General features: G+C 43.9%; 1 protein-coding gene across 1 annotated transcript; it reads left to right on the plus strand.

Annotated features, from left to right (window-relative positions):
* Nucleotides 1-544: 544 nt before the first annotated feature.
* pde6a (phosphodiesterase 6A, cGMP-specific, rod, alpha) lies at nt 545-26,811 on the plus strand. The gene is made up of 22 exons (XM_088932399.1): nt 545-1,098; nt 6,606-6,758; nt 7,763-7,852; nt 8,199-8,339; nt 9,755-9,829; nt 10,393-10,457; nt 10,686-10,752; nt 11,172-11,219; nt 11,726-11,875; nt 12,688-12,831; nt 14,247-14,312; nt 15,112-15,258; nt 16,296-16,403; nt 17,376-17,485; nt 18,048-18,135; nt 18,515-18,615; nt 18,714-18,821; nt 19,449-19,512; nt 19,830-19,904; nt 20,417-20,500; nt 21,468-21,636; nt 23,590-26,811. The coding sequence occupies exons 1-22, from the start codon at nt 625-627 to the stop codon at nt 23,631-23,633; spliced, it is 2,571 nt and encodes an 856-aa protein (XP_088788525.1). The 5' UTR covers nt 545-624; the 3' UTR covers nt 23,634-26,811.
* The last annotated feature ends 211 nt before the right edge of the window (nt 26,812-27,022 follow it).

Consider the following 27,022-nt stretch of genomic DNA (forward strand, 5'->3'; position numbering starts at 1 on the left):
GCTTACAAGGTGATTTAGGGTTCACGCAACAGTCAAAAACAATTGTGCATTATCTTCTGGTTTGAAGGATGAAGATGACACCAGATAATACTAAACAATAGCCTTACTCTATTTTCTTTTTAAAACCATGTAGCTTCTTCTGATGCTCGTTCTACTAACCACTTCACAAACTCCCGACCTGCTGCCCAGCATGACTGGGTGAGATGTGTGAATTCCATAATCCTGATGTGTAATTGGATGCCAGATTAGGGGGAGACCATGTGGTTGTTTAAAACAATCCTGCTAATCCCTGTTCTTTCTCAGCTGCCCAACAGTCTAGCTGCCACGGACCAGCAGGAATAACGTGAAATGGAGCCTGTCCTGATTGTGCACTTCCAGTACTGAGCCGAGGGCCCTGCCGGAGGATATCCTTGATCTTTCCATCCCTTCATGAAAACATTTTCATTCTTTTTCTCCTTCCTCTAGTCACGAATGCAATGCACAATTACACTCCCAGTAAGAAATCAGAGTGTTTTGTGAAAGACACTTGATTAATTTCTGGGGGGTCTTTTCTGCTGGAGGTACTCCCAGTATTGCTCTTCTCTTCCCCCAGCCCCAGAAAAGAGGTGCACCCCTTGTTGTAAAATGGCCGTAGTCAACGCAGAAGTGGCTGAGAAATTTTTGGACAGCAACCCTGTGTTCGCCAAGAAGTACTATGACAACAAATTGCGGCCGGCGGCCATCGCCAGCATACTGTCGTGCAAAACGATGCAGGTGGACTTCAGCAGCTACCACAAGGTGACCAGCGTGGAGGAGAGCGAGATCGTGTTCGACCTGATCCGCGACATCCAGGAGAACCTGCAGATGGAGAAGTCCATCTTCAACCTGATGCGGCACCTGAGCTTCTTGCTCACGGCCGACCGCATGAGCCTCTTCATGTTCAGGATGCGAAACGGCACGGGCGAGCTCGCGACCCGGCTTTTCAACGTGCACAAGGACTCCACGCTGGAGCAGTGCCTCGTGCCGCCAGACAGCGAGATCGTGTACCCGCTGGACACTGGGATCGTGGGCTACGTGGCCACCTCCAAGAAGACCATCAACGTTCCCGACGTCACTCAGGTAACCGCTTTGACCGCACGTTTGTGCTGGACCTCGTGCCAGTGACGTGTGTGTTTGGGCAAACGTACTGCAGGTGGATTTCAGGGGCGCAGGGGGCTCCCCTGGGGATCTCCGGGGCTGTACAAAGGGAAGCCTTTCACCCCCAAATCAGCAGCCCCCGGTCGAGGAAAAGAGCGATCCTTCTGCGCGGCAGTGGTCAAAGCTCTGGACGTTGGAGGACGTGGGTTCAGACCCCGGGTGTGGATGCTACGGTTCTGAGCTTCGGCAAGGGGCACTACCCAGAGTGCTCCAGCCAGCACAGCTCTAGAAATGGCACCGAAATCTGTGCAAAAGATTTTCCTTTCGAGAAAAGAACCCCCCTGCCCCGGGAGCTGGGGATTTTGTGTAGGTAAAAGCTGTTACGCATTGTAATTTATACCAGACTGGGTGAAGATCCACCAGTCCTTGGTGTTCTTTCTGGGGAGCCAGGGAGCTTCGCAAAAACACTGTGGTTCTGAACCTCTGGTTTGCATGCCGGTGGGACGCCACTTTCGATAGTTTCTTTTCAACAACTATCTGCTCATCTTGGGGGGACGAAAGTAAAAAAGGAAAAGCGTCAGAAGATGACTGGTGCCGCGGTGAATGGTAGTGAGTTTATCAGTCTAGAGGAAGCCCTCAGGCACGCGGGTGAGAGGAGGACACAAGTGAAGATTAAGGGGTTGCCTGTTTTAGAATGAAAAAAGAAGGTGCTTCTTTTCCACTTGTATATATTTATTATATCTGTGTATGTTAAATCTGTGTATCTGTGTATTTCTTTGCGCTGTTGCCTGAGACCTGCTCGTGAGCTCTCCCTAGATTTCCAGAGCCGGGATCTATAGCGGTTAAAACAGGAAAGCCCCATGGGCGTCCCATGGCGTTCTGGTTAACTTCCCAGCAATTCACAGGGAAGAGCGCAAACACAACGGAGGACCCTCCGAAGGCATGGAGGTTAGCTGTCTGCGCATGGCCAGTGAAGGACTGGATTCTGTATCCCCTTGCTGTATATAACCAGGTGGTCTACGGAAAAAGTCTTGTGAGTCTTGTGAGTAACCTTACTGATTTTCTTGTTAGGAGTTTCATAAACCACAGCTCTCATTCAACTATCTCCCAGGGGATCTGGCCGCATAGCTTGTGTCTGTGGCATTTGCACTCACAGAGCACAGTAGCACATCCGATGACTAGGATATGTCTCTGTGACAGAAGGTGGAGTTTGCAAACTTGTACAGCAGCTACAGAAATAGCATCTGTCAGCCAAGGCTGCTGGACTTGTCTGGCTTGGGCGTGTGTGTGTGTGTGAAAGTTCATTCACATTCAAAACCTGTTCCTAAAGAAGGGTTTCGCCACCACATCAATATGCTTATTCAATTAAGAGATTCCATTTCCAACTGGAAGTACAGTTGTTTGTGTACCACAGGTAGGTGGTGATTTAAAGTGAATTCTGAAGAGATTAGAGTGGGGAGGTGCAACAGCGGGCAGGTTGCAGGAAAGGATAAGCAGAGTTTAACCCCTCCCTGAAAAGAAAAAGTGAAATACAAGATTGCAAGAGGGCTTTCGTGTGAGGAGAGAGGTGAGCGGAAGAGTACCGGAGCAGCCGCTGGCTGATGAAAGGAGTTGTCAGTCTGTCGTGCCAACATATCCTGGGACTGGGCTCATGCCAGCACTCAGATTTCTTTTCCATGAAAATCAGATTTTAGGTTTCCCTTCTGAGATGCAGAAGATTCAATCCGAGATTGATTAGATGTTTTGCCAAGAAGCTTTTTTTAAAGTTGAGATGTAAAAGCCTGTGATTCAAATGCCAAGCTTTCTTCTTGAGGAAGATTAATCACAGTGAGCCAGGCCTCAGAGGCCATATGCAGTGGGGTGCTCACAGACTGGACGCCGCAGGGCAGGTATCCAGATGCTGTCTAGAGGTTGTAGACTCGGTCCTTTGACTCGGAGTGAGTCAGAGATCATGGAGTTCTAGCTTAGAACCTTTTCCCCTTGATCTTAAGTTCTTTCAGAAAGTAAGGAATGACATTCTGTCTGCCCCGTGTTTACCACTTGCATTAATACACAGGAAGTGTGCAGAGAGTGACTTTATTTAGCAGGAATAACATATGAAATGCCATACAGACACCCGCCTCACTCCCAGAACCACCACACACCTTCATTCCCAAACAAAACAGAAAGCCAGGCCGTCAGTCCAGTCCAGAGCTGAACCTAGAGCCCCAGAAATGTGAGGCAGCAATGCTAACCACTGCACCACTGTGCTGGTTTACCTGCAGTGTCATCTTCTAAAAATACCAGCAGAAATGCAAAGAAGAAATGAATACTTTTTAATATTTTATTTAACTGTCATATCATTACTTTTATTTTTATACTTCACCTGAAGCTTACGTTAATTCAATGTTAGTTTAAAGAACTGGATCCCTGCTGTCTTTATGTCTTATGAGTTATAAGGGGCTTAAATCTGAATTTGCAACTCCTGTACTGAATAGTTACCCTAGATTGTTCCTGGGATTTTTCTCCATGAAAAGCTGGTCTGCTGCACCTCATTACCCAACCCAGAGCTGCGAGGCCAGAAGGGCTAAAGGCCTTACGGACTCACCCTGTCACACTGTTTAAAGGGTATAAGACCATACAGGTGGACAAAACACTGAGGTGGTAGAGTATTCCCCATAGGCATAATTTATCTGGGTTGAATGAAGTGATAATAATTGAGTTGTCAGAACTGTGTACAGCAATAGAAATACAGGGACAGATGTTTATTACTTTAACCGAGTTATGAAATTATTATATTGTAAGAAATTGTGCCCTGTACATTATAGCATAGGAACATAAAAAATGTTACAAACAAGAAGAGGCCATGTAGTTCATTTGTTTGCTGTTTGCTATTAGTTTATTAATCTGAGCATCTCATCCAGCCTTTTCTGAAGGATCCCAGCAATCAGTATTCCTTACATAGTTGGGTATCTTGTTCCAGACACCTACTGTATATCTCTTTGTATAAAGAGCCTTCATTTCTGAGCCCCAGATTTAAACCTCTTTTAACTTAACTTTAACTTAACATTTAACATCAATGATTGCTGATATCCAGCACGCTGTATGACAAATGACAAAAAGTCTTAAAAAGACATGTATTAATATAAAAAGGTAAATAGGAACATAATTCAATTGTGCAATTATTTTTGTAACAGATGCTGTAATAGAAAAAGGAGAGAATTACATTAGTCTTCAACAGCGCATGTGATAAAAATCTTTCGACGTGGGATTTCTGTTTCCATTGTTAGCGTGAATTCCCTGACATGTTACTGTCGAAACCCTACCAAATAAGTAACATGCTGAGCTCTTTACAGAAAGAGGATGTTCAAATGCTACAAGGTCTGAAAATATGGTGCAATATCCATGGTTTGATACTCAGTGTTTTTGAGTGGAAATGATGAGGAATTCGGTTTCTTTTCCATTACCATGCTGTTTTAGAACCTAAGGTACTGCACATACTGTATACTGTGTTTAAAGTGTACAATGCACAGGTTTCCATATATGGTGTCCAGTTCCATAATGCACATTATTATCTTTAAAATAATAAATTGCAACCTTTTATTGTCTCAGGGTTGTGCTGGTTAAAGTGGAGCATCTGACCTGTCAGGTGTCCCCATCTGTAAAAGTGACAGGGATTCCCATCAATCCCGACATGGATTCGGGAGACCCTGCAGAAGTATCCCTGGTTTCCAGACAGGTCTTGGAGAGGCACTAGGGCAATAACTGGAAGTGATGAGACCCAGGGAAAAGTAAAAGGAGCTACAACATCACGAAGGGATAATTGCACTGAACCTGTTACTGGCTTAATTCATCAGGATTAAGGTGATCTTTAGCAACTGATTGGAGACATCCCATGAAACCTGAAGGGCTGTGGCTGGGCACCCCTCTCTTTTAAAAGAATTTGTACGTCAGTGAACACAATACAGCCCTGTCCTTTCTGACCAATCGAACAAAGCAGCATTTCTTCCACTCTGAGCCTCTCTCCCAGGCTCTTGGCATGAGGCACCGCAGAACCGCAGGTTTTCCTCCGCCTCGGCCTGGGGAGCAGACTAGAATGGAAACAGATTAAACTCCTATAATCCTAGATCTAATTAGAACGATCCAGGATTATTTTGGAGGGCATGCCCTCGAAGCTGTCGCAGCTCATCTAGTCAGCAAAACTGTTTGACACGGCTTCTTTCCAAAGACCTTTTTGCGTTCTATTTCCGTACAGTGTTTAAACCCAGAGGAGGATCTTGAGACTTATTTACAAGTCTAGCGTATAGAGACTGTATGGAGACTTATTTACTTTGACAGTATCCCGTATAAACACTGGGGCCTGGCACTCCCACCATGGTGCACAAGTGTGACTGCTCCACAGCATGTTAAAAAGACTTTGAGCGCAGCAGGTCCTACTCCTCGAAAGAAACTAATCAAAATAAGTCATTCAAGGAAACGTTGGTCAGTGGGGCCCCCACAGTTCACTGAAGAGGCTTACAACTCTTCCGTCACATCTGTGCTGTCTCCCCCAGATGTCGTGCACAGATGTTGAGTATTAATTGTTTCCTGATTCAAATGAGCCAGGGGTGTGGGAACAGAAAATAAGAAAAACTAGACAAGTTTGGTCTGGGATGGTGAGTTAGCGTTGGTGTCATGTAGACTGTAAAAGGGGCAGTAAATCATTTTGAACATTATAATATCATAACCTCACGATGAGCATGAATATAAGGCAGTTGAGTGAGATTATATTTTTTGTTGCATTGCTTTTTAAATGAGTTGCACTGACACAGATACAAAAAAAAACATATATACATACACCTAGAAACAAATGGAGCAGCCACCAACACACCAGCATCTGGTACATTAGCCTCAGGGACCCCAGGATCATGAGCAGACAGACACAGACAGACAGGCAGAAGTGCTGGGGTTAAAACGAGCCTGTAGTTTGGAGACTTGTCCATATTTCATCAAAGAAGACATGAGAACACACTGCCTACCTTTTGATAATTAATAATGCCATTTAATGGAAAACCAGCTTTACTATTGTTGTTTCTAAGGCCAAAGAGCGAAATTATTTACATAGGATTTACATAGATCTTAATTCATGTAAGATTTTGTTCAAAATCTTTGTATTCATGCAATAATTTATGTTTGATAACTATTGTCTACTACGCTATATATTCATCCATTTTCTATATCCAGTACAGGGTTGTGGAGGAAGCCGGAGCCAAACACAGTAAGCTATGACACTGTACAGTATGTACTGTACTGTACTGTATGTCATACTGTATTTTCCAGCAAAGCTCTTTGAAGTGATATACTATGCAGGATGTATGTACTATATAAAAATAGATTGACAGATTGTTTGAATTATTATGACATTTGTAGAAACAGAGAGCAAGGAGGCTCAGCCTGAGTTTAGGCATTTTCATGCATTTGCCAGGAACAAGGAGTGACATGCTTTTCTTCTTCTCTGGCCTCTTCCACAGAACAGCAACTTCAGCGACTTCGTGGACCAACTCACTGACTACAAAACCAAGAACATCCTGGCCACGCCCATTCTGAACGGCAAAGACATGGTGGCGGTCATGATGGCGGTTAACAAAGTTGGAGCACCGCACTTCACCGCCAAAGACGAGGAGGTACAGTACGGTGCATATCTGGAGCTTGGGGAGTTACACCCCGTGAAGGATATGGTCATCGGGGATCACAACCTGAAACAGTAAACCTCTGCTATGGTTACACCTGCTCATGTGGGATTGCGTTGTTTCCACAATTTGGTTATAAATGCTGCTGATGGCGCTGCCTGAATGGGATTATCTCTTTGCCAGAAGCAGCTGTGATTGACCCCAAGTCACATTGGTGAGCACCAGTTGTATTCATGCCGAGAATAATTCTGCAGTATTTTTTTATTGGAATGTTTTTTTCAATATCATTTATTAGCATAAACCAGGGGTTGTCCAGTCCATGCACTGGTGCGCTGGAGTGTCTGTAGCTGGGGAAAACTGCTAAACTGGTTCAATTAAGCCGACAAATTTGCTGATTTCTGTCGCTAAGGACTACAGTAGAACAAAACCTGCAGACAAAGCAGCCCTCCATGCCCTGGGCTGGATTCCAGGTCCAGTTTACATACAGCGGGTCATCTGCGGGGTCTATTACACAGTGTGAACGTACACCTCCTGTTCCTCCTGTGCTCATTGTGTTTGGGGTACACAGTATATAACCAGCATTTGGGACCACGTTGAGCTTTGACATACTGTACCTACTCCACTGGAAAGGTTGCCAACGAAAAGCCTGAGGCTTGGTGATGTTGTTTTTTGAATTCTTATCAAGCTAATTCAGAGCCTTGTGAAAAACAGCAACATGCCACTCTGCCCGGGATAAAAACACTAATAATAATAATTCCTCATGCTTATATAGCGCATTTCTGGACACTCCACTCAAAGCGCTTTACAGGTAATGGGGATCCCCTCCACCCCCACCAATGTGCAGCCCCACCTGCATGATGCAACGGCTGTCCATGTTCATTTTCCATTAGATAATTGATCTATATTCCAGTCATTACGGGATGAATTTAGTTTTTGGAAACGACAGAGTTTTTGTTTACCTGACTCTCTCCATTAAGTGATTCTGCCATCTCTTGCAGACTTTGATGAAGTATCTCAACTTCGGCAATTTGATTCTGAGGATTTTCCATCTCAGCTACCTTCACAACTGCGAAACCAGGCGAGGACAGGTGAAGCAATCTTGTCTTGTTCTGTGATAGAAGTCCTTACTTTTCCACTGCAGTTCAACTGGTCGAAAAGTCCAATGAAAATAGAAGTCAATCGGAATGTTTGCCCACAGAAGATCAGATCTGTTCATTTAAATAACGCACCCTGTCGAAAACACATCCAGCATAATTATTACTCGATATAGTCGATTATTTTCAAGGCTTCACGCTGGTGTTCATGTGAAAGCCTACAGTTTTCCATGTTTAAGAATGATCTGATAGATGATTGTTCAAGTTCCTTTTCAACAAAGAGTCGTTCTTCAGCATGGGTCGAACTGATCTGAAGCTGTTCTCTGTCCCTCGCTGACAGGTGTTGCTTTGGTCTGCGAGCAAAGTTTTTGAAGAGCTCACTGACATCGAGCGGCAGTTCCACAAGGCCCTCTATACAGTACGGGCCTTCCTGAACTGTGACCGCTACTCTGTGGGCCTCCTCGATATGACCAAAACTAAGGTGAGCACAAAACACTGGGATCCGAGATCTCCTTGCTTTTTGTCACCAACAAGGCCAAAAACCTCTTCCCCACTTTAGATTTGCAAAGGCCACAGGCTACTGGACTGTTTGAAACAATATTCCAGCCATTTTCTGGGATCTAGGAAGAATGGGCAGGATGAGATCTTCTTTAAGTTACTATCAACTGAGTACATGAGATTGATCAAGTAATTAATTATAGTGGAATGCATTGCTTGAAAGAAATCAAGGCTTTTTATTACCATCGCTACCTACTCAGATACCATATCTTAGGGCAAGAGCAAATGCTTCTCCAGTATATACTGTACAGTACTCGCTCTATAATAAAATAAGATGATTTGTTATTTTTTTGTCTAATGTTGTGAAACCCTGGACAGTACAAGAGACAGAGCATTGTTAAAATAAATGTGGGGTTTATAAAAATCCACAGATTTCCAAATTACTTTAAAAAAGAGAGAAAACAAGTATGGCCTAAGGATGTCATTAAAGGAGTGTGTGCACAAATGCAAAATAGTCTAATTAAATTAATGACAGAGTGGCACGCTAAGTCAGCTGAAAACATTATCAGTATTAAGAATTCTGAGCATTATGTTGTAGACATACAGGTCAACCAGAGGAAAGTGAGGCAGCCTCATCTCTGAGGCAGTGGAGGCTGTGAGGGGCAGGTCTCCAGACTCAGCTCAGAGGCAGTGGAGGGTGTGAGGGGCAGGTGTCCAGACTCAGCTGTCAGGCAGTGGAGGGTGGGAGGGGCAGGAGTCCAGACTCAGCTGTCAGGCAGTGGAGGGTGGGAGGGGCAGGAGTCCAGACTCAGCTGTCAGGCAGTGGAGGGTGGGAGGGGCAGGAGTCCAGACTCAGCTCAGAGGCAGTGGAGGGTGTGAGGGGCAGGTGTCCAGACTCAGCTGTCAGGCAGTGGAGGGTGGGAGGGGCAGGAGTCCAGACTCAGCTGTCAGGCAGTGGAGGGTGGGAGGGGCAGGAGTCCAGACTCAGCTGTCAGGCAGTGGAGGGTGGGAGGGGCAGGAGTCCAGACTCAGCTCAGAGGCAGTGGAGGGTGTGAGGGGCAGGTGTCCAGACTCAGCTGTCAGGCAGTGGAGGGTGGGAGGGGCAGGAGTCCAGACTCAGCTGTGAGGCAGTGGAGGGTGTGAGGGGCTGGAGTCCAGACTCAGCTCAGAGGCAGTGGAGGGTGTGAGGGGCAGGTGTCCAGACTCAGCTGTCAGGCAGTGGAGGGTGGGAGGGGCAGGAGTCCAGACTCAGCTCAGAGGCAGTGGAGGGTGTGAGGGGCAGGTGTCCAGACTCAGCTGTGAGGCAGTGGAGGGTGGGAGGGGCAGGAGTCCAGACTCAGCTGTCAGGCAGTGGAGGGTGTGATAGGGTGCTGTGCTAAGCTCTCTCTCTTGTTGCAGGAATTTTTCGATCTCTGGCCAGTGCTGATGGGAGAAGTACCTCCATACTCTGGACCCAAAACTCCAGACGGCAGGGTGAGTACTCTTTTAAAATTAATTGCTGATGCTGTCATCCAAATCAACCAACCTTAGTTTCCATCTATACAGCTTGGTATCTTATGTGAACAGTGCGGTTGAAGTACCTTGTTCAAGCAGCTGAGCCCACAACAGTCTGATTACAGAGGTCTGGAGCCCAAAGCCCTGACCACTGTTCCACACTGCTGCCCATTTATTATTGACCTACAGATTTCTTTTTTTGGTGTTTGCTTATTGGTATGTCCACAAAGCTTATTTTTTCTTGAAAGTATTGTCTTTATTTTACAGTATTTTTTTGGGGAGATATCGCATGTTGTAAGGCAGTAATGAAAACCACAGAATCAACCCAGAAATGGGAAATGAAATCATTGATTTTAAAGTGGTACCTTTCTTTTTAAAAGTAGTCCATATGCTTAAAAATTTTACATAATTAAACAATATGTAGTTTAATTTGCAATTAATTTAGACTTAAATAAATGAAGAACTACAATCTATGTATCTCTTATTGGATATGCCTTATTGGTCTAAACAGAAGACAATGATTCACATTCATCTGTTTTTAGGAAATTGTGTTTTACAAAGTCATCGACTATATCTTGCATGGAAAGGAAGACATCAAAGTCATTCCGTAAGTCATCAGATCTTTTTTATAATGTATTTAAGTAACCTTGGGTCTCTATTGGAAAGAAAACATTAATGCAATTTTAAGTTGGCTCTGAGTTTTAACATTCATTATCTACTGTGGAATAGGATTTCAGGTAACAGGATTTCAAATTAGATATACAGAATGAAATCTTAAAGCCTCAAAGCCATATGAACGTTCACTTAGATCAGATGTTGCATGTTTGTTTTCCAGGAACCCACCTGCTGATCACTGGGCTCTTGTCAGTGGGCTGCCCACCTACGTGGCTGAAACTGGGCTGGTAAGAGCTGTCAGGGTTGAGGAAGTAGTACAATTTTTAAAATGATTTCTTTCTTAAACACAGTGGCCTTTGGAATTTAGTTCGTAAACTGGTATCAGAGAGGAGAATCACACCTGGTTCAGCAGCCAGATATAAACCTCAGCCTCTCAGTGACAGCATGGGATGAATCTTCAGGCTCAGCATGTTTATATCTAGTGGCTCTGCATCAAAGGATGCCCAGTTCACATTTTCACCATATCGACTGACTTCACAAACAGCCTGCTTGTGGCTTATTTAGCACATCCGCATTTAATTTCCGCCTTGCCTGCACTGGGAACTAAACAATAAGATGATAATGACAGTCAACTTATGAGAATGTGAACACAAGCAAAAAAAAAAACAGCTTCAATAATTGCTTTCTTTTCCATTTGTTTTTATAGATTTGCAACATAATGAATGCAGCAGCAGATGACGTCTTTAAATTTCAGGTAAAATGTTGAATTATTCCCGATCTATATACAGAGTATCACAGCCACCCGTAGCAACAAACATCGAAAGCACTGAATATTTGCAAATCTTAATGAATACGTCTAACGATCAGTGTCACTCAGGCAAGCCGCACAAGTTCAACCCTTGGAATGCTCTGTCAGTGCGTACAGCTAATTCACAGAGGGAACAAGCAGTATTCTCATCCTCATGTCATCAGAACAGTAATGTAAAAAGAGTTTTGTTAGGCTCAAGAGTTAGAATAACATCAAATGAATTATAAAAAACAATTCCAGATCCTTAATATGAAGACAGTGACTGCGATATGATCTTGTGATTCTACTCATGGTGAGTTACCTACTGTATTAATTATGTATTGAATCATGGAGAGTAAGCTGGGGTATGCGAAAAGACAAATTCCTAATACAGTACCCACATTGTATATGGCCGATAAAGTGATAGTGATCTGAATGACGTCCTCATGTCGTCCTTCTTGTGCTCTCTCAAGAAAGAGCCCTTGGATGAATCCGGATGGGTGGTCAAGAATGTGCTCTCGATGCCCATTGTCAACAAGAAAGAGGAAATCGTGGGCGTGGCCACCTTCTACAACAGGAAGGATGGGAAGCCCTTCGACGAAATGGACGAAACGCTCATGGAGGTGCTCCACACCGACGAGCACGCTTCCACTACAGTAACGCAGCACTAAGAAATGGAAACTTTAGGCTCATAATTCATCCTTATAAAATAATTGACTATAAAATAATTGACTAGATAAAACGTAAGATTGTGATGTCTTGAAGAAGATTCACAATGTTTTATTTTTTTGCTTTACTGCTCTTTGGTGTTGGTGTTTGCAGACCTCCATCCATCTGTCCATCTGTCCAGGATACCAGTCTGACAGGATGCCAGTCCATCATAGGGCAGAGAGACACAAGCACACAAACACACTCACACCAGGGCTAGAAACCCATTAACCTACCAATTTCGTTTTCAAAAAACCTCAATTACTAACATGCAGTGTCATACTGGAAGGAGATCCCAATCATTGAAAGTGAGTTTGTATTGACAAATACAAATATATTTCATTAGTCTTTGCCTTAAAGTTATGCTGAGTTAGCAAGCAAGGTGTAAGAAGGTATTTTTGGGATGATTCTGGGAGTCCTAATCTCCTGCACTGTGAGGAAGTACTTACTGTTTAGGTCTCTGACTCGATTCCTGGAGGCCGTAGTCTCTTGTCTTTCTGTTCCAACTCGAGTTGCCAACTAAGCAAGGAGGTTAGACCTGTCTGGACGACACATGTAGTCCAGTCTGAGCTGCCAGGGTGCACTATACTTCCTCCCCACTAGAGGTCAGACGAAGCCCACTTTTATAGGTGTTATATCAAATAAAAGTTTGTGATGACTGATGGCACTTGGAAGAATAAAGCTGGGCTGACGCCTGTCCATCCTCTCTCTCCGCGTTCCCCTGCAGTCACTCGCCCAGTTCCTCGGCTGGTCGGTTCTCAATACCGACACGTACGACAAGATGAACAAGCTGGAGAACAGGAAGGACATCTTCCAGGACATGGTCCTCTACCACGTCAAGTGCAGGAAGGACGAGCTCCAGCTCATCTTGGTAGGGAAAACGAAATGTAGAAACATAAAAAAAAAATCTCAATAGGGAATTTCTCAAGCCTTACAAAATGAAACAGGAGTGGTTGGGTTTTTTTTTTTTTTGGATATGCACCAGGCCCAGGTCATGTCAGTTGCTATCTCAGTGTTGATTCTGAATCGGCACAAATGCCAACAAAAACACTGACCTTAACAGGAGCTGTAATTACGCACAGCCTACCACTAGAGGCCGCCAAAGGGCCTGGAGTTATTGTAAGATTCATTCACCGGCGCACATTCTCACAATGGTGTAATAAGTGAAGGGCGTGCACTGGGCCTGCGGTGGTTTTTGAGTAGCTTTTCGTTTTGTTGTAAGACTTGAGAGAATCTCCTATCTTTGATTGTCATTGCGGATTTCTTTGTATACATATTCAAAGGGCAGGGTCAGGTCTGTTATATAGGTTTTGAACATTTATAGAGTATTTGTATTTGTGTACCATAACACCTTGATACTGGTAAATAAATGGTACTGTACTCATTATTAGGGAGTCTGTTTCTACCAGGATATTGACATTGTTAATATGTAATATGGTTGCATTCACATTTTAAAATATTGTACTGTTGTATTTCTACAGTTGAGCACAAAAGCCGACCACTTCTCAGATGGAAAACAATGAGACTTGGCATTTCATAGAAAAAAATGCAGCAGCAAAACATCTGCCACTTGTTAGAATTAAATACACCATAATCAAAACCCACAGAACTGCATGTTTTTCTCTGTGGGGTATTTTTTGGGGTTTTAATTTTTAGCAAATTAGTGTACAGGCAACAGTTACCAATAAATGTGTTGAAGAAACAGCAAGTGTATTAAATGGCCTGTGTAGCTGTATAGTCATCCGGTTACAGTCAGTATTGAGTTGGTATATATTATGTCATCTTGGTTAAGGGTGTCAGCTCAGAAAACCATATATATTAGAGGTTATAAATGTTTTCTACATAGAATTTGGGTCCTCTGTTAAAAAGCGAACTAAAGAAATTGTTCTAATTTATATGAATATGTAATATATATAACTAAAATGTTATATAAGCCTACAGAGCGGTCCTGAGTACAGCAGATTAGCATTGATACAAGGTACTGCCAAAACCTCACACATTATGCAGTGCAGCACAAATACAGAACAAGATACAAAGACCATAACAAGCTGAATGACAGAAGCACAATATATGTGAACAGTGAGCAGGCTGTGGCACGAAGCAATCTGATCATGCTGTGTGGAGCAGAGAACAGTCTCAGCTGAAACGTGGAGAGAGAGTTGGGACAAGTGTGGTCTGGCTGCTGTGAATGTGACAGAGGCTTGTTTAAACAACGAAGAGCTTGGTGCATCAGAGATGGCCTTCAGCTGGAAGTGTGACGCGCTCTGCGGTTTGCTTTGCTTGTAGAAAACACAAGAGGTGTACGGAAGAGAGCCACAGGACTGTGAGGAAGACGAGCTTTTCGCCATTCTGGTGAGTTTAAGGGTGCTTGTCAGGACTCGGGGGTCGGGGGGAGAAGTCGAAAGGAGAGACGCTCTAAGGTAACCTGCACGGCTGCCGACATTACCCAAACATTGTGACTTTGTGCGGAGTCGTGTGACGCACAAGAGGACAGGAAATCAGAAAGCAATTAAAACAGGCAGAACTGTCAAATACTGACCGATACACAACAGCAGTGAGGAATTCTGAACCTGGTCTTCTAATATGCCAGGGAAGTACAGTGATTGATATAAATATAAATGATTCCGTAGATTGTATCGTCCCTTATTCTTGTTATGGCAGCAAGCCCATATTGTGTTGCACACAGCTGGGAAAGTGGGTGAACCCCTTGGGTTCAGTCTGCCTGATGAGTGATTTGCCGTGATTTGCAACAGTGATTTGCCGTGGGCAGCTGTCATCGGGGTGGGCATCTCCTCAGGTGGTAGTCCTGCGACTGGCTCTGAATACTTGTGGAATACTTGCATTAGTCTCCTGACAATTTTCCTCTTTTCATTTTCTTATTTGTTGTACCGTACAATTTACAGTACATTACTTTATATGGCTGTACATGTGAAAAACACAGACATCAATGCCACCTCATCACTTTTTTTAATTTATTTATTACACTCCCTACTCCCTACTCCGTTCCCATAGAAAACCATAGAGAATTAAATGAAATGACGATACAGTATATGTCACATACTGTAGCTGCACATGCATTACATTTCTGTTTTGATTTTCACATTTGTGGATGTCTGATTCTTCTTTCCCAATGGCTGACCACCTCTTCCAGGAGGAAGAGCTTCCAGACCCAGAGGAATCTGAGATCTACGAGTTCCACTTCTGTGATTTTGACCACTCTGAGCTGGACCTGGTGAAATGTGGGATTGCAATGTACTATGAGCTGGGTGTGGTGGATAAATTTCACATCCCGCAGGAGGTGAGCACAGAGGGTGGGAGCAGCTTCAGTAGGAAATTATTTTCTATTGTGTTTTTTATGAATGATATAATGAAATAATGAAGGTCCATTACTAATATTTAACCCTTACAATACGGGAACACGGCTGAAAGTAGGTGAGGTATCTCCAACTATTATTCATCCTCTTTCCATTACCAATATTATACCAGCTCTTTTAATTTCATTGCAATCTGAACAAATAAGGTGTTTATAGTATGCAGTTTATTTTACGTTCAGCCCTTTGTAAAGAATGAATGATTGTATCAGAAATAGTGACTCATAAATTATGTTTGCCCTGACATGTGAAAACCTGCACACCACAAAGCAATGAAGTTTTCACAAGAAATTAATCTGTCTGATGATAGTGATGAATTAAAAGACTCATACCTCGGAGGATGCAATTTAAATCTTCATGTAGAAATGTCTTTTTACTGTATTCTTAATATATATCACAGCCTTTAAGAGTCACATAACGTCTGATAGCATGCAGACTGATGTGCCAGGGAACTCTTACGAGACAGGACAAGGGTGGCCTAAGGTTCAGGACTGGGAGACTGGCTCCAGATGGAGTTTTAGGTCTTGTCAATCCCTCACCTGCTGCAGGCTGGGAAAGACGGCTGTAGTCATGGACTAATTAAATTGTCTAGGAGCTCAAGGTGGAGTAAAGCCCAGAGGCAGGACTTGGTTTGGGTGACTCTGCCTCAGGCCTTTTCCAGAGCTCCCAGTACAGACAGGCACTGCCCAGACAACACTCTCTGCTGCCCTTCTGGCTCGGTGACGTGTTACCTGTGGGCAGACGTATATCTTTGTGTAAAATTACAGTCTGGTTTTGATTTCATTAGAAGCAGGCACCCATTAGCTCCTTCAACACATCGACCACGTCAGGTGGTCTCACAAAGTTCTTTTCGGAGCCCCACGAATTTCCAGTTGCCATCTCGCGCGCCGGGGCGAACGCACACACAGCCGACAGGCCGGAGCCACGCGGTGGCCGGTAGTGACTGCTGTCCTGTGCTCACCAGGCTCTTGTGAAGTTCATGTACTCCGTCAGCAAGGGCTACCGGAGGATCACCTACCACAACTGGAGGCACGGCTTCAACGTGGGCCAGACCATGTTCACGCTGCTCATGGTGAGCACCCGCCCCGCGCCTCTGACAGCACCACCGGCCGAGCAGTTAAAACGAGGAAAATTAAAACTGTAGCCTTTCTGGGACATATTCCCTTTCCATAATACAGTGAGACAAGCTTAATAATGCAATTACTTTCTTTCCTGAAATTGATACACATCTGGTATCATACATACATACAGTAGATAGATTATATCTACATGTATGTATAGCATATTATAAGTGTGTAATCTTTCCTATAATACAGTATAATAGATACTAAGAAGCATTAAATAGGAAATGTGCTGTTGGCTTTTGTTGTATTTTCAATCTCTCTGTTTACTTATGTACATTTTCCAAATGTCTTGATTTCATTAGGTAACTTGTTTGCCTAAATATGCCTCAGTATGTTAATGACCCGTTGATTGCAGTTACAAAGTCAAGACTTATTGGAACATCTTCTGAAACAAGGGGTTGCCAGCAGCCACCTTCAGGGGAGAGGAAGGTTACAATCCAGGCCTCAAGAGACAGCTTTCGATTTCTGAAGCACAGCACAAGTTAACCCCGGCAATCTTGTCAACGCCCGCGTTTCATGCCCACATCTCTCTTGACTTTAAAGAAGAAAGTTTACAGGCCTTTTGCTTACACTCCTCTGGCCACATGGGAGGGGGGATTGATGCACAATGTAATGTAAGACAATGTTTCTTGGTCGTCTCCCCACTTCCTTTTCAACATTCGTCAGCAGCAAGGGGGAAGACAAAATATTGTCCATGCATTTCTCTGTCATTGGAAGTCATGTATGGATTTCTCTGGGACAGAGACGGGGAGAGGTTAAGTACACACATACTCAACTTAGTGACGTGAACTTAATTAGCCCTCAAGGGGAAGAACAAAACATCTAGTGCAAAGATTTAGCATTTGGTTATTAAAAGCAGCAAGTGCATGCTCTGATGCTTTCCCGTGGAGACTTCATCAGCCTCTAATTGTTTTAATTAGACAGGCGACCTGAAGCGTTACTACACTGACCTAGAGGCCATGGCCATGGTAACTGCCGGGTTCTGCCACGATATCGACCACAGGGGAACCAACAACCTCTACCAGATGAAGTAAGACGTGCTCCTGTAACAGTGGTAAAGTCTAGCGCTTCACTAACCGCCTCCCTGGAGATGGGCATGATGATCTGAGCTTTCTTTTGAACTACAATATACTGTAATACAGCTCTTTAAGCAGTTTCTGTGGTCATCCACATTATTTTACTACTACAATATTAACAGTTCTGTTAATGGCCAATTTCCCTTTACTCTTAATACCGTGATACCAATAATCAGAAGCATCCTCTTCTACCGAGCTACCAAAATGTCATTAAGCTTGTACAATCAGCTAAATATTCATTCAATACAATGTGGGGGGAGAGATGTGGGGGCAGATTCTTGCAAACTCCCTGCAGGACTCCTGCCACAGGAAACATACAGGGGCTTCAGGAATCCATGAGAGTTTTGGTCCCAAAACTCCTGGATTTTTGTAAGAGCCCCAAAAGATCATTTTCGAATGCGGTGATGAATCATGCGGTTGCTAACTGTCTCTCTTAGTTGTGGCTCACTTGTGAAACCAAGGTGTAGCTCACCTTGCTGTGTGTCACCACCTGCCTGGTATCTGTTATGCACTCAGGTCTGGCAATCCACTCGCAAAGCTGCATGGATCTTCCATTTTGGAAAGGCACCACCTGGAGTTTGGGAAGACTTTGCTGAGAGATGAGGTAGAGCCACTGTGGTATCTGTGTAGCGTTGGTGTTACATTACATTACATCCTGCTGTTTCGTGAAAGAAGCCAGGGTATCTACTATCTACTATCTAACCTGCTATTACAACACGGCTAGACACCCTGTTCCACACTCTCACCGCCCTGTGCGTAAAAATGCCTTCTGTTCACAAATTGAAATGCACTTCCACGTAGTTTCCACTTGTGTCCTTGCATTTCACTGTTAATATAGGATTCAATGGAGGAAATGAAATTGATATTTTTGCCCTGATATCCTTACTGGAATCAGGACATAGACCACATGGAGGGGTATTTCCATATTTTATGCATTCATAAGGTCATTCACCTGAAACATTAACCCAGAGTTCTCCATTTAGGACTTAAACATCTACCAAAATCTTAACCGACGACAGCATGAACATGTCATTCATCTCATGGACATTGCCATCATCGCAACTGACCTGGCACTGTACTTCAAGTAAGTGTGCTCACAGGTCACAGGCCCTGTATCACTGCGTCTTCTCAGTAAGCATCTGTGGGCACATCTGCACCGTGTCTGTCTCTCACCCCTGGCAGGAAGAGAGCCATGTTCCAGAAGATAGTGGATCAGTCCAAAACATATGATGACTGGGACACGTGGACCGAGTACATGATGCTGGAGACGACTCGGAAGGAGATTGTCATGTAGGTGGTCAGTCGATCAGTTAGTACAGAGCATTCCAAAGGCACTTTCCACAAATTACACAACGTGAAACAATGCAGCATGCATAATGAACCTCATAAAACCAGACGTAAGTGAAAAATGGAAAAAAAAAAAATGAAGAATTAAAGGCCATTGAAAACATCCATTTTAAGGCATGATGTTTCAAAAACATCAACAGAAGATGCATTTTTAATTTCATCAGAAAGAGCGTTGCAGACACAAGAGGTTACCACTGAAAGTTCAGTCCCCTGTGGCACAGTGGAACAATAAAGGAGCTCAGAACCAGCAGAACGAAGTGAGCGAACTGGGACATGTGAGGATAATACCTCCTGAAAGTTCACAGGAGGCCGCCTGTGCAACACCATGTATGCAACTTTATTTCCAGTAGTGTCTGATCTGGGGTGGCGGGAGCTTAGCAGTGGCAGTTTTTCACAAAAATGGGGGTGTATGGTGACACTTCACACAAGGGCGTACATTCCTTTAAAATGACAGATGAGTGGATATTATGGTGTTCATGTTCTTCATTTCTACTTCAAAAAGAGCTGTGGTACAGAGAGGACAAGCGGTTAACACCGTTTTGAGATAGTCAACTGTCTTCTTGATCGCAGGGCGATGATGATGACTGCCTGTGACTTGTCAGCTATTGCCAAACCCTGGGAGATACAGAGCAAGGTAATTACATGGTCTCAAATGTACCGTCTGTCCTTTCTGCCTTACACCATCTACTGTGGGTCCACCAGAACAGAACTTCACACTTTCACATTTTAAAAAGCATATCTTCATCAACTCCCTGATGATGCAGAAATGAGTATATAATGATGTGTAAAACATTCAAAAGGATCATGATAATTTTTCTAAGCCTTTACCTTGGCCCAGCATCGCTTAGGTTCTGAAGTATGGCCAGTTCAAGAATCAAGGTGTTTGATTGATGCTAAAATATGTGCTGTTGGCGTGTGGCTGTTCAGTAACTATTGTACTTGGGTTTGCAGGTGGCGCTGTCCGTGGCGGCGGAGTTCTGGGAACAGGGTGATCTGGAGAGGACCGTATTGCAGCAGAACCCCATTGTAAGACGACCTCTGCTGGGGTCAATCGCAGTGAAATAAGGAACTGAATGTTCCTGCAAGACAGGGCTTAAACAAATTACATTCTGTCGTGCGCTGAATCATAAAGAGAGGTCAGGGACTTTTAAGGTCACAACAGTTTATTTGTGAAAAATAAAAGCAGCACGTTCTGTACCTTACTGATACTTACTCTAGCAGTCGGCAGGCTGCTAAAAAAGGAGGGTACTGACAGAAATGTACAATAACCTGTTACTTTTAAAATTAGGAACAAATAGAGGTTAACTTGGGTTAACATGGAATGGGATCCTAGTGGGCTCTACAGCTGAAATGTTTTCATTTCACTAATTTCACTGTGGACCTGTATTTTGCTCCTTTTGCAGCCTGCAAGAAGACACAGCTCCTCGCTTCTAAACTTAGATTTTAATTGTAGTTGTCTTAAAAGGGTTTGATCCATTTGTCACTTGGAGACACGTTTCTCACTCTAACTTCTGTACTAACTTCTCTTTGTGTCCCAGCCAATGATGGACAGGAACAAAGCAGACGAGCTACCCAAACTGCAGTGCGGTTTCATCGATTTCGTCTGTTCGTTTGTGTACAAGGTGAGTTCGTACCTGGTAGACCTGCGGAAATACCTGGCCGTCCTGCTGGTATTTCTTCAGGTCTGATGCAGAGTTATGTAGCTTTCTCCAAGAACCGTTGCTTGAACCAGCCAGCTTCAGGTTCATGCATACTGGCTTCCTTTCCACCAGCCCAAACTTGATTTGTCTTGAAACACCAGTGGCCTGTGGCAAAGACCACACCCATTGAACCGTCTGCAACACCTGCTGATCAGCCCATGTGGGACAACCCAGTCAAAACCAGTCTTCCCCTGGATTGCAGAGCTGCAGGGCTCAACGGTGGAACGGATAGGGCCTCACCTGGTCCTGGAGAACCCCAGTCCAGCACGTTTTCATAGGTAGCCTTTAAATCAGCTGTCTCTAAAGACCTGCGAAAATCCAACTATGATCGCATAAACTATCAATTAAGTAATTCGAGATTATTCGGCTCAGATCCTTCGGCCCACGAGGACCCACGTTCCTTCTTTAAGACATTACTTGCTCAGTTGATCGACTGCTCGAATAGGTGTTCCTCATTTGAAAATAACATTTAGGTGATGTAGGCTGACCTGCTAGAATAGTTGGAGACCCCTGACACACAGTAGATCCTTGCCAATCCTGGTAAAAGGTGAAAGCCCCCCCCCCCCCCCAAACACAGTGGAATTGTCCAGTAGTAACAAAATGACCATTGCATGACCATTGGCGTCAGGCCCTGCATGAGCTGCTACTAGTGTGTTTGTGTCTGCTGTGTTTCGTATACCTTCCACATATCACAGCTGAGCTCTGCAGGTTCTTTATTGTTGATGTTGACATACTGGGACCCTCCACACCTGTAGACTGCACACACAGTTTGTTTACCAGACGCCAAACTCGTAACATGAGCCTGGGCCCCAGCAGTGAAGTCTCACCTGGGCAGTCTTCAGAAAAGCCCGTTCTCATTCAGCGTGTGTGTGTGTGTCCCTTTGGTCAGGAGTTCTCCCGCTTCCACGTGGAGATCACGCCCATGCTGGACCGGCTGCTCAACAACAGGAAGGAGTGGAAGGCCCTGCAGGAGGAGCACGAGGGCAAGCTGGCCAAGCTGGAGGAGGAGAAGAAGAAGAAGGAGGCGGCGGCGGCCGCGGCCGCGGCGGCCAAGCAAGGTAATCAGCAGGGCGGGAGACGCGTCCCGAACAAGGTGGGGGACCGGCCGCCCCGTCTGGCCTGTAACTCTGGATCTCATCTCATGGATCAGGTGCCGTGTTGTCTGATAAAACGACTGGATTATCTTATTCCAGACTTCCTTTGTACTTCCATGTAGGATCCACCTGGGTCCTCTGGTTTGTGGTTTTTACTGCTGACTGCTGAGCTGGCTTGACTTTGTCAATGTCTTTGAGGGCTTTGAATGCTCGTATCAGGTGCCCTCATGTCTTCTCCGTTCAAGAGTAAAGCATTGAGCTCCGCCCCTTCGGCCCATCAGAGTAGGATCTTCCCTTAGGCCCTGGAATGTATATGGATGTTCAGTTCTGGGCTGAGTCCAGAGCGACAATATATTTTCTTGAACGTGGGGACCAAATTGTGACAGTATGACAGGGCAGCAGCCCATCCATGGGAATTAATGTCAGAGTAAAGCAAACGTAAAAACAGCTGCAAAAATACCCTGCAAACGTATGGAAACCCTCCCTGAGGATCTGTTCCAGCTGGCCACCTTATTTATTGGCCAGAACTGAGTCGCAGTCAGCGATGATGGACGAGATAATTAGGGAACTGGCTTGGAACGGAGCCCGGTGAGGGGAGTGCGATGGATGGGACCAGCCATGTACTTATTAAGCTTGCAATGAGGCAATTTAGTCTGAGAGGAGATATCTTGCATTCATAACTTGAAGCAATGAAACAGAAAATCTGTGGGACACTAAAGGAAGCTGTTAGGTGGCGGTTATAAACAAATACCTAGAAGAAAACTTACTATACGTCATAGTGTTGCTGCTTTCTACATACTGTGTGACATCTACTGTACACGCCTGGCCTAACGTTTAACTCCTGTGCGCTATAGATCTGGCTTCAGTCCTCCAGAAAAAAATACTCTTGTTCTAAAAAAATTGTCAGTGTCTTTTGATTTCATTTGAAAATGCAGTTTGTGAACTGAAAGCTGGGCATTTGCTTTCAAGAAGTCTGCTCACCCTAGGGCCCCTAGCTACTTGTACAAGTACAAGTCTATCTCACATCACTCCCTGCTGGGGAGAAACTTCATTCTCCGGCAGCTTTGAGTGATGTTGAGCACACTTGTGCCTGGAGGACACACTCCTGTTGCCCTAGGGTTGCCCTAGGGTGAGCAGACCTCTTGAAAGCAAATTAAGTCTGAGTAATAAAATAGATTAATTGACGGTATCTCAAAACTTTACAGATTCTGAATTAAGCACAAAATCATGACATTTGTGAAAGTTCTGTATAGTCGCCACATTGCTGCAAACCGTGCTGGTTTCACCCACGGGCAAGAGAGAGAGTTCCCACGAACTGCAACGTCAAACCGTCCCTTCCTGCTCACTACTCACTATAATAACTAATATACTGTGATGTATGAGTGAATCAGTACAGGTTGTGCAGCAGACATTTCGCAGGAGAAATGCTCCAATGTGATCTGCATGCAGAGTGAACAAGTAAGTAGTACTGGTCGGCAAAATCGTCTCGAAGTCGAGAGCAATATTTCTACTGGATTTCTCTCTGGTGTATTCACCAGAGGGCAGCTTCACCTCACCGGCATCTTGCTTGCCTCGTTCTGAATCTAAGGCGATAACTGCAATACAGCTTTGTGCATACCTGGAAATTTCTGTTTTGTTTTACAAGTTACTGTGAACATTTTACTTTCATTGTGATTTAAAATGCACTCATCAACGCTGACTCTTCCTATGAAAACAGCGTGGCAGCTCCCCTTCAAGCTCCCACTGTGTGACTGTGTACTTGCTTAGAAAGCACAGCTTTCGTGCTAAACCCTGAAATACCAGACTTCAGCCAGCAGCGCATGAGGCATGGAGAAGACAGCGCCTCCTGCTGACCGGAGCTGTTTTCTGTTTCCTGTGGTCCTGTTTCTCAGTCTCCCCCCACTTCTCTCCTCACAGCAAGCAAGCCCCAGGCCGAGTCCAAGACCTGCGTCATCAACTAGAGCAGAGGAGCGTCAAGGGAGTGCCCTGCTCACAGCCGCCTCGTCCTGCTGCCTGCTCAGAGCAGGCGAAGAACGCTCTCGCACGTACAAGTCCATTTTTAACTATATTCTCTTTGTCCACATAAAGTTGCAAATCATAAATACAGTCATTCTCATGTGTTTGTAAACATGCCAACAAGTATAAATAGCATCAGATCGGGTGCTTACCTACTGTATAAGACACCTGTGTATTGATTGTCATCTGTCATGACTTCATGAATTATAATAATTATCATAGATATGGAGAACCCCACATGGGCAACCTTTATGAGGTTAAATGTAGTAGTTTTTTTTCTAATTGCTGATAAATTCCAGGAACGTAGTCTTTGATACTAGGCTCCTTTTTTAAATGACTGATTATGCTGTCAAAGACAATCAATACATTTCACCGATACTGTAAGAAGACACAGACGATTTGATCAGTTTGCAGATGTAGACAGTAGTTATAATGAATTTTTAAAGATTATCGTTAGTCTCACAGCACCTGCAATCTCACAATAACACCTGATTTATGAAGGCATCTTTGTGCTCTCACAGTCTCATCTCTGTGTCCACTCCAATGTTGCAATATTGCAAAAAATGAGGAACTCCTTGAAGAAAGTTAAATGATTTCAAATTGCAAGTCTGAACATATTGAATGGCATGATAATTTCAAAGCCAACATCTGACGACTTTCAGAAATTAGAACAATTCTTTCCGAAACATTTTTTAACCTTAACTGCATTTAAAGATTGAGTTTGATTTCTGAATCTGTAAACTACAAACTCTGTGTGTTACAGTAGTTTACAGCTGATGAAACCTACCTACTCAATGATTCAGGCAGGATCTCTGAAGACGATCAGACCTGCTTTGGAAGAGTGCATTTCACAAATTAGAGCTCAGATGATGGAATGGCAAAGTCCATGGAGAACCGAGAGTGAGTTGATTGTAGCATAAGGAAGTGTGAGAGCAGAATGAATAAAACACCATTTCTTTAACAAAGGTGTAGAAATGATCATCTAACACCTGTATTCGACTAAAAGATAAGTGGTGCCGAGTCTGCTTGTTATTCTATAGAAAATGAATGATACATTATTCTTAACCATAGGACTATGAAGTGAAATCATTATTTTTAATGAAAAATGACTGTTTTCTTGTGACAGATCGAAACATTGTGTAATGAATGGAAATCTAGGTTTGGGGAGACAAAATTGTCAGTTAGTATTAAATACCAATCAGGCGCCATTTTCTGTGCATCTTAAATATAAACTCACCCGTCTGTGATGTCTCTGGGCGCCAACATTTTTGTGATGTACCTCAAGTTAAAGCCACTGACCTAGCAGGTCACGGGTCAAGGAAATATGTAAAAATGTGTAAAAACAGTGAAGCCAGTTCAGTAGACAGTTCTGAAAAGAACAGATGAAATGCTGGAGCAAAAGAATTGTTGTAACTGGAAAAAAATAGCTTTCAGAATATAAACTCCCACTGTCCGGCTGAAAGAAATTGCCACTGGATGGGCCCAACCCATTGGATGGCAATAAGTCTGACTGTAAGTCTGTCACTCTTTTTATTTATTTTTTGTCACTTAACTGTTCAGCTTATATTCTGCTCCAGGTTTACTTAGTCGTTATGAGATGGTCATAATGGCCTTAGCTCTGCCTGAATAAAGCCTGCAATTCAACAACACTACAGCATAACCAAAACCCAAAAAAGACCTCTCAAAGGAATCTTAGGGTAGGAACTACCCCCAGCTTTCTGAGCTTTCTTCCCTTGGAAATCAATTTAATCAGATCTAGTTCAATTGGGCTTCTGAGTCATGTACTGACCGAATAGACAATTAATGAGCTGGTTATAAACAAAGCCCAAACATCTGAAGACGTATCTGGCACTGCAGCACATCTGCCTACCACCTGAAATAAAATGCGAGACACCTCCCTGTTGTTGATCACTGGTGGGAGAGAAAAAGACAATTCATTGGCATTCTTTTCAAATGGGGGAAAAAAGCCCAGGATAAACTAGCTTCCTGCATGTAAGCAAGCTATCTGACCCAGTATCCACTTGGACGTGAGACGGGGCCATGCTCAGTCAAATGTCTTCTGGAAAAATCTCGCTAATTAAGAGCCAGGGCTGGTCTCTCCTCCTTAGAGCTGCTAACGGAGGCACCCTTCCTTTTGAGAAGTGGGGAGGAGAAGAGTTGTGCTCAGGAGCGTTTTTCAGAAGGTAGCTTTGCCAAAGCAACCCCATCGCACTCGCTACTAAATGGCTCACAGTCCCTACAAAGAGAGATCTTTTACCTGAGAGAATGGATTCCAGACGGTCCGATACAGAGTTTCCACTGGGGTCATTTGGAACTGGTCAAATCTTGACATCAGCTACCTCCTGGCAAGAACCGGCAGCTTTTAAACATTAGAACTTGTAGCCCAGCTGAAAGAAGAGATGTGTATGCAATGTGGATGGTTTTCGTTTGGAAAACAGAGGGCATTGCATCAGCTAGGGAAGGTTACAAACCAGAAGAGGCCATTTGGTCCGTGCAAATCAAGTGGATGGTAGTAGCTACATTATCCCAGGATCTCATCCAGCCCTTTCTTGAAAGAAGCCAAGGCATCAGTTTCATCAGCATGGCTGGATTGCTTGTTCAACACTCCCACAACCCTTGGTGTAAAGAACTGCTGTCCTAATTGGAGGATCTCAATCAGCTGCTTTCTGAAAGACTCCAGAGTGTCAGTCTTTCCATTGGTTTATTCGTTCTCCTTTGACGACAACGTTACAATTGGAATAATGGGTAGGGCATTTTGTTTCCTGCTTCTTTTTTTAAACTAAATTTAACAAACACCTGAAAGCAATTATCGGTCTATTTTTGTTACTTGCGATACATCCAGAGCATTCAGAATAGCTCTTCTACCTTCTTTTATGTTAGAACACAGGTGAATAAGTAAAAATCCAACAAACATTACGAGTCTAGCAGACTAAAACCCTCATAATGTCACGGTCCAAGTCATGATCACACCTGTATTACTAGACAAGCCACAGTGCACGGTGAGCTTAATATTAAAGCTTTTGTCAAATGAGTTGCTATTAACATTAGGACTGCTACCTCAAATCAATCTCAGCTGCTTCTGTACTGTATAAATGGAACAATGACTGAAAATAAAGAGTAAAAGTTGAAGAAATGTTGTTCAGATTTGTCTCAATGGTACAAGCACAAGCTAACCTCCAAAAGAAAAAAAAGTGAAATTTTAAAACTGGGCAGAAAATTGAGCTCCTATGAAAATCCCTCATTACTTAACCAGTACAGCTAAACACCAAAGGTACTGTGGCAGCCTGTTCCTTAGAGAACTAAAAGAGTTTCAGACAATGTATGGAATACAAAC

Source organism: Atractosteus spatula, chromosome 14, assembly GCF_055471065.1.
Source record: "Atractosteus spatula isolate fAtrSpa1 chromosome 14, fAtrSpa1.hap1, whole genome shotgun sequence".
NCBI classification, from domain to species: Eukaryota; Metazoa; Chordata; class Actinopteri; order Semionotiformes; family Lepisosteidae; genus Atractosteus; species Atractosteus spatula.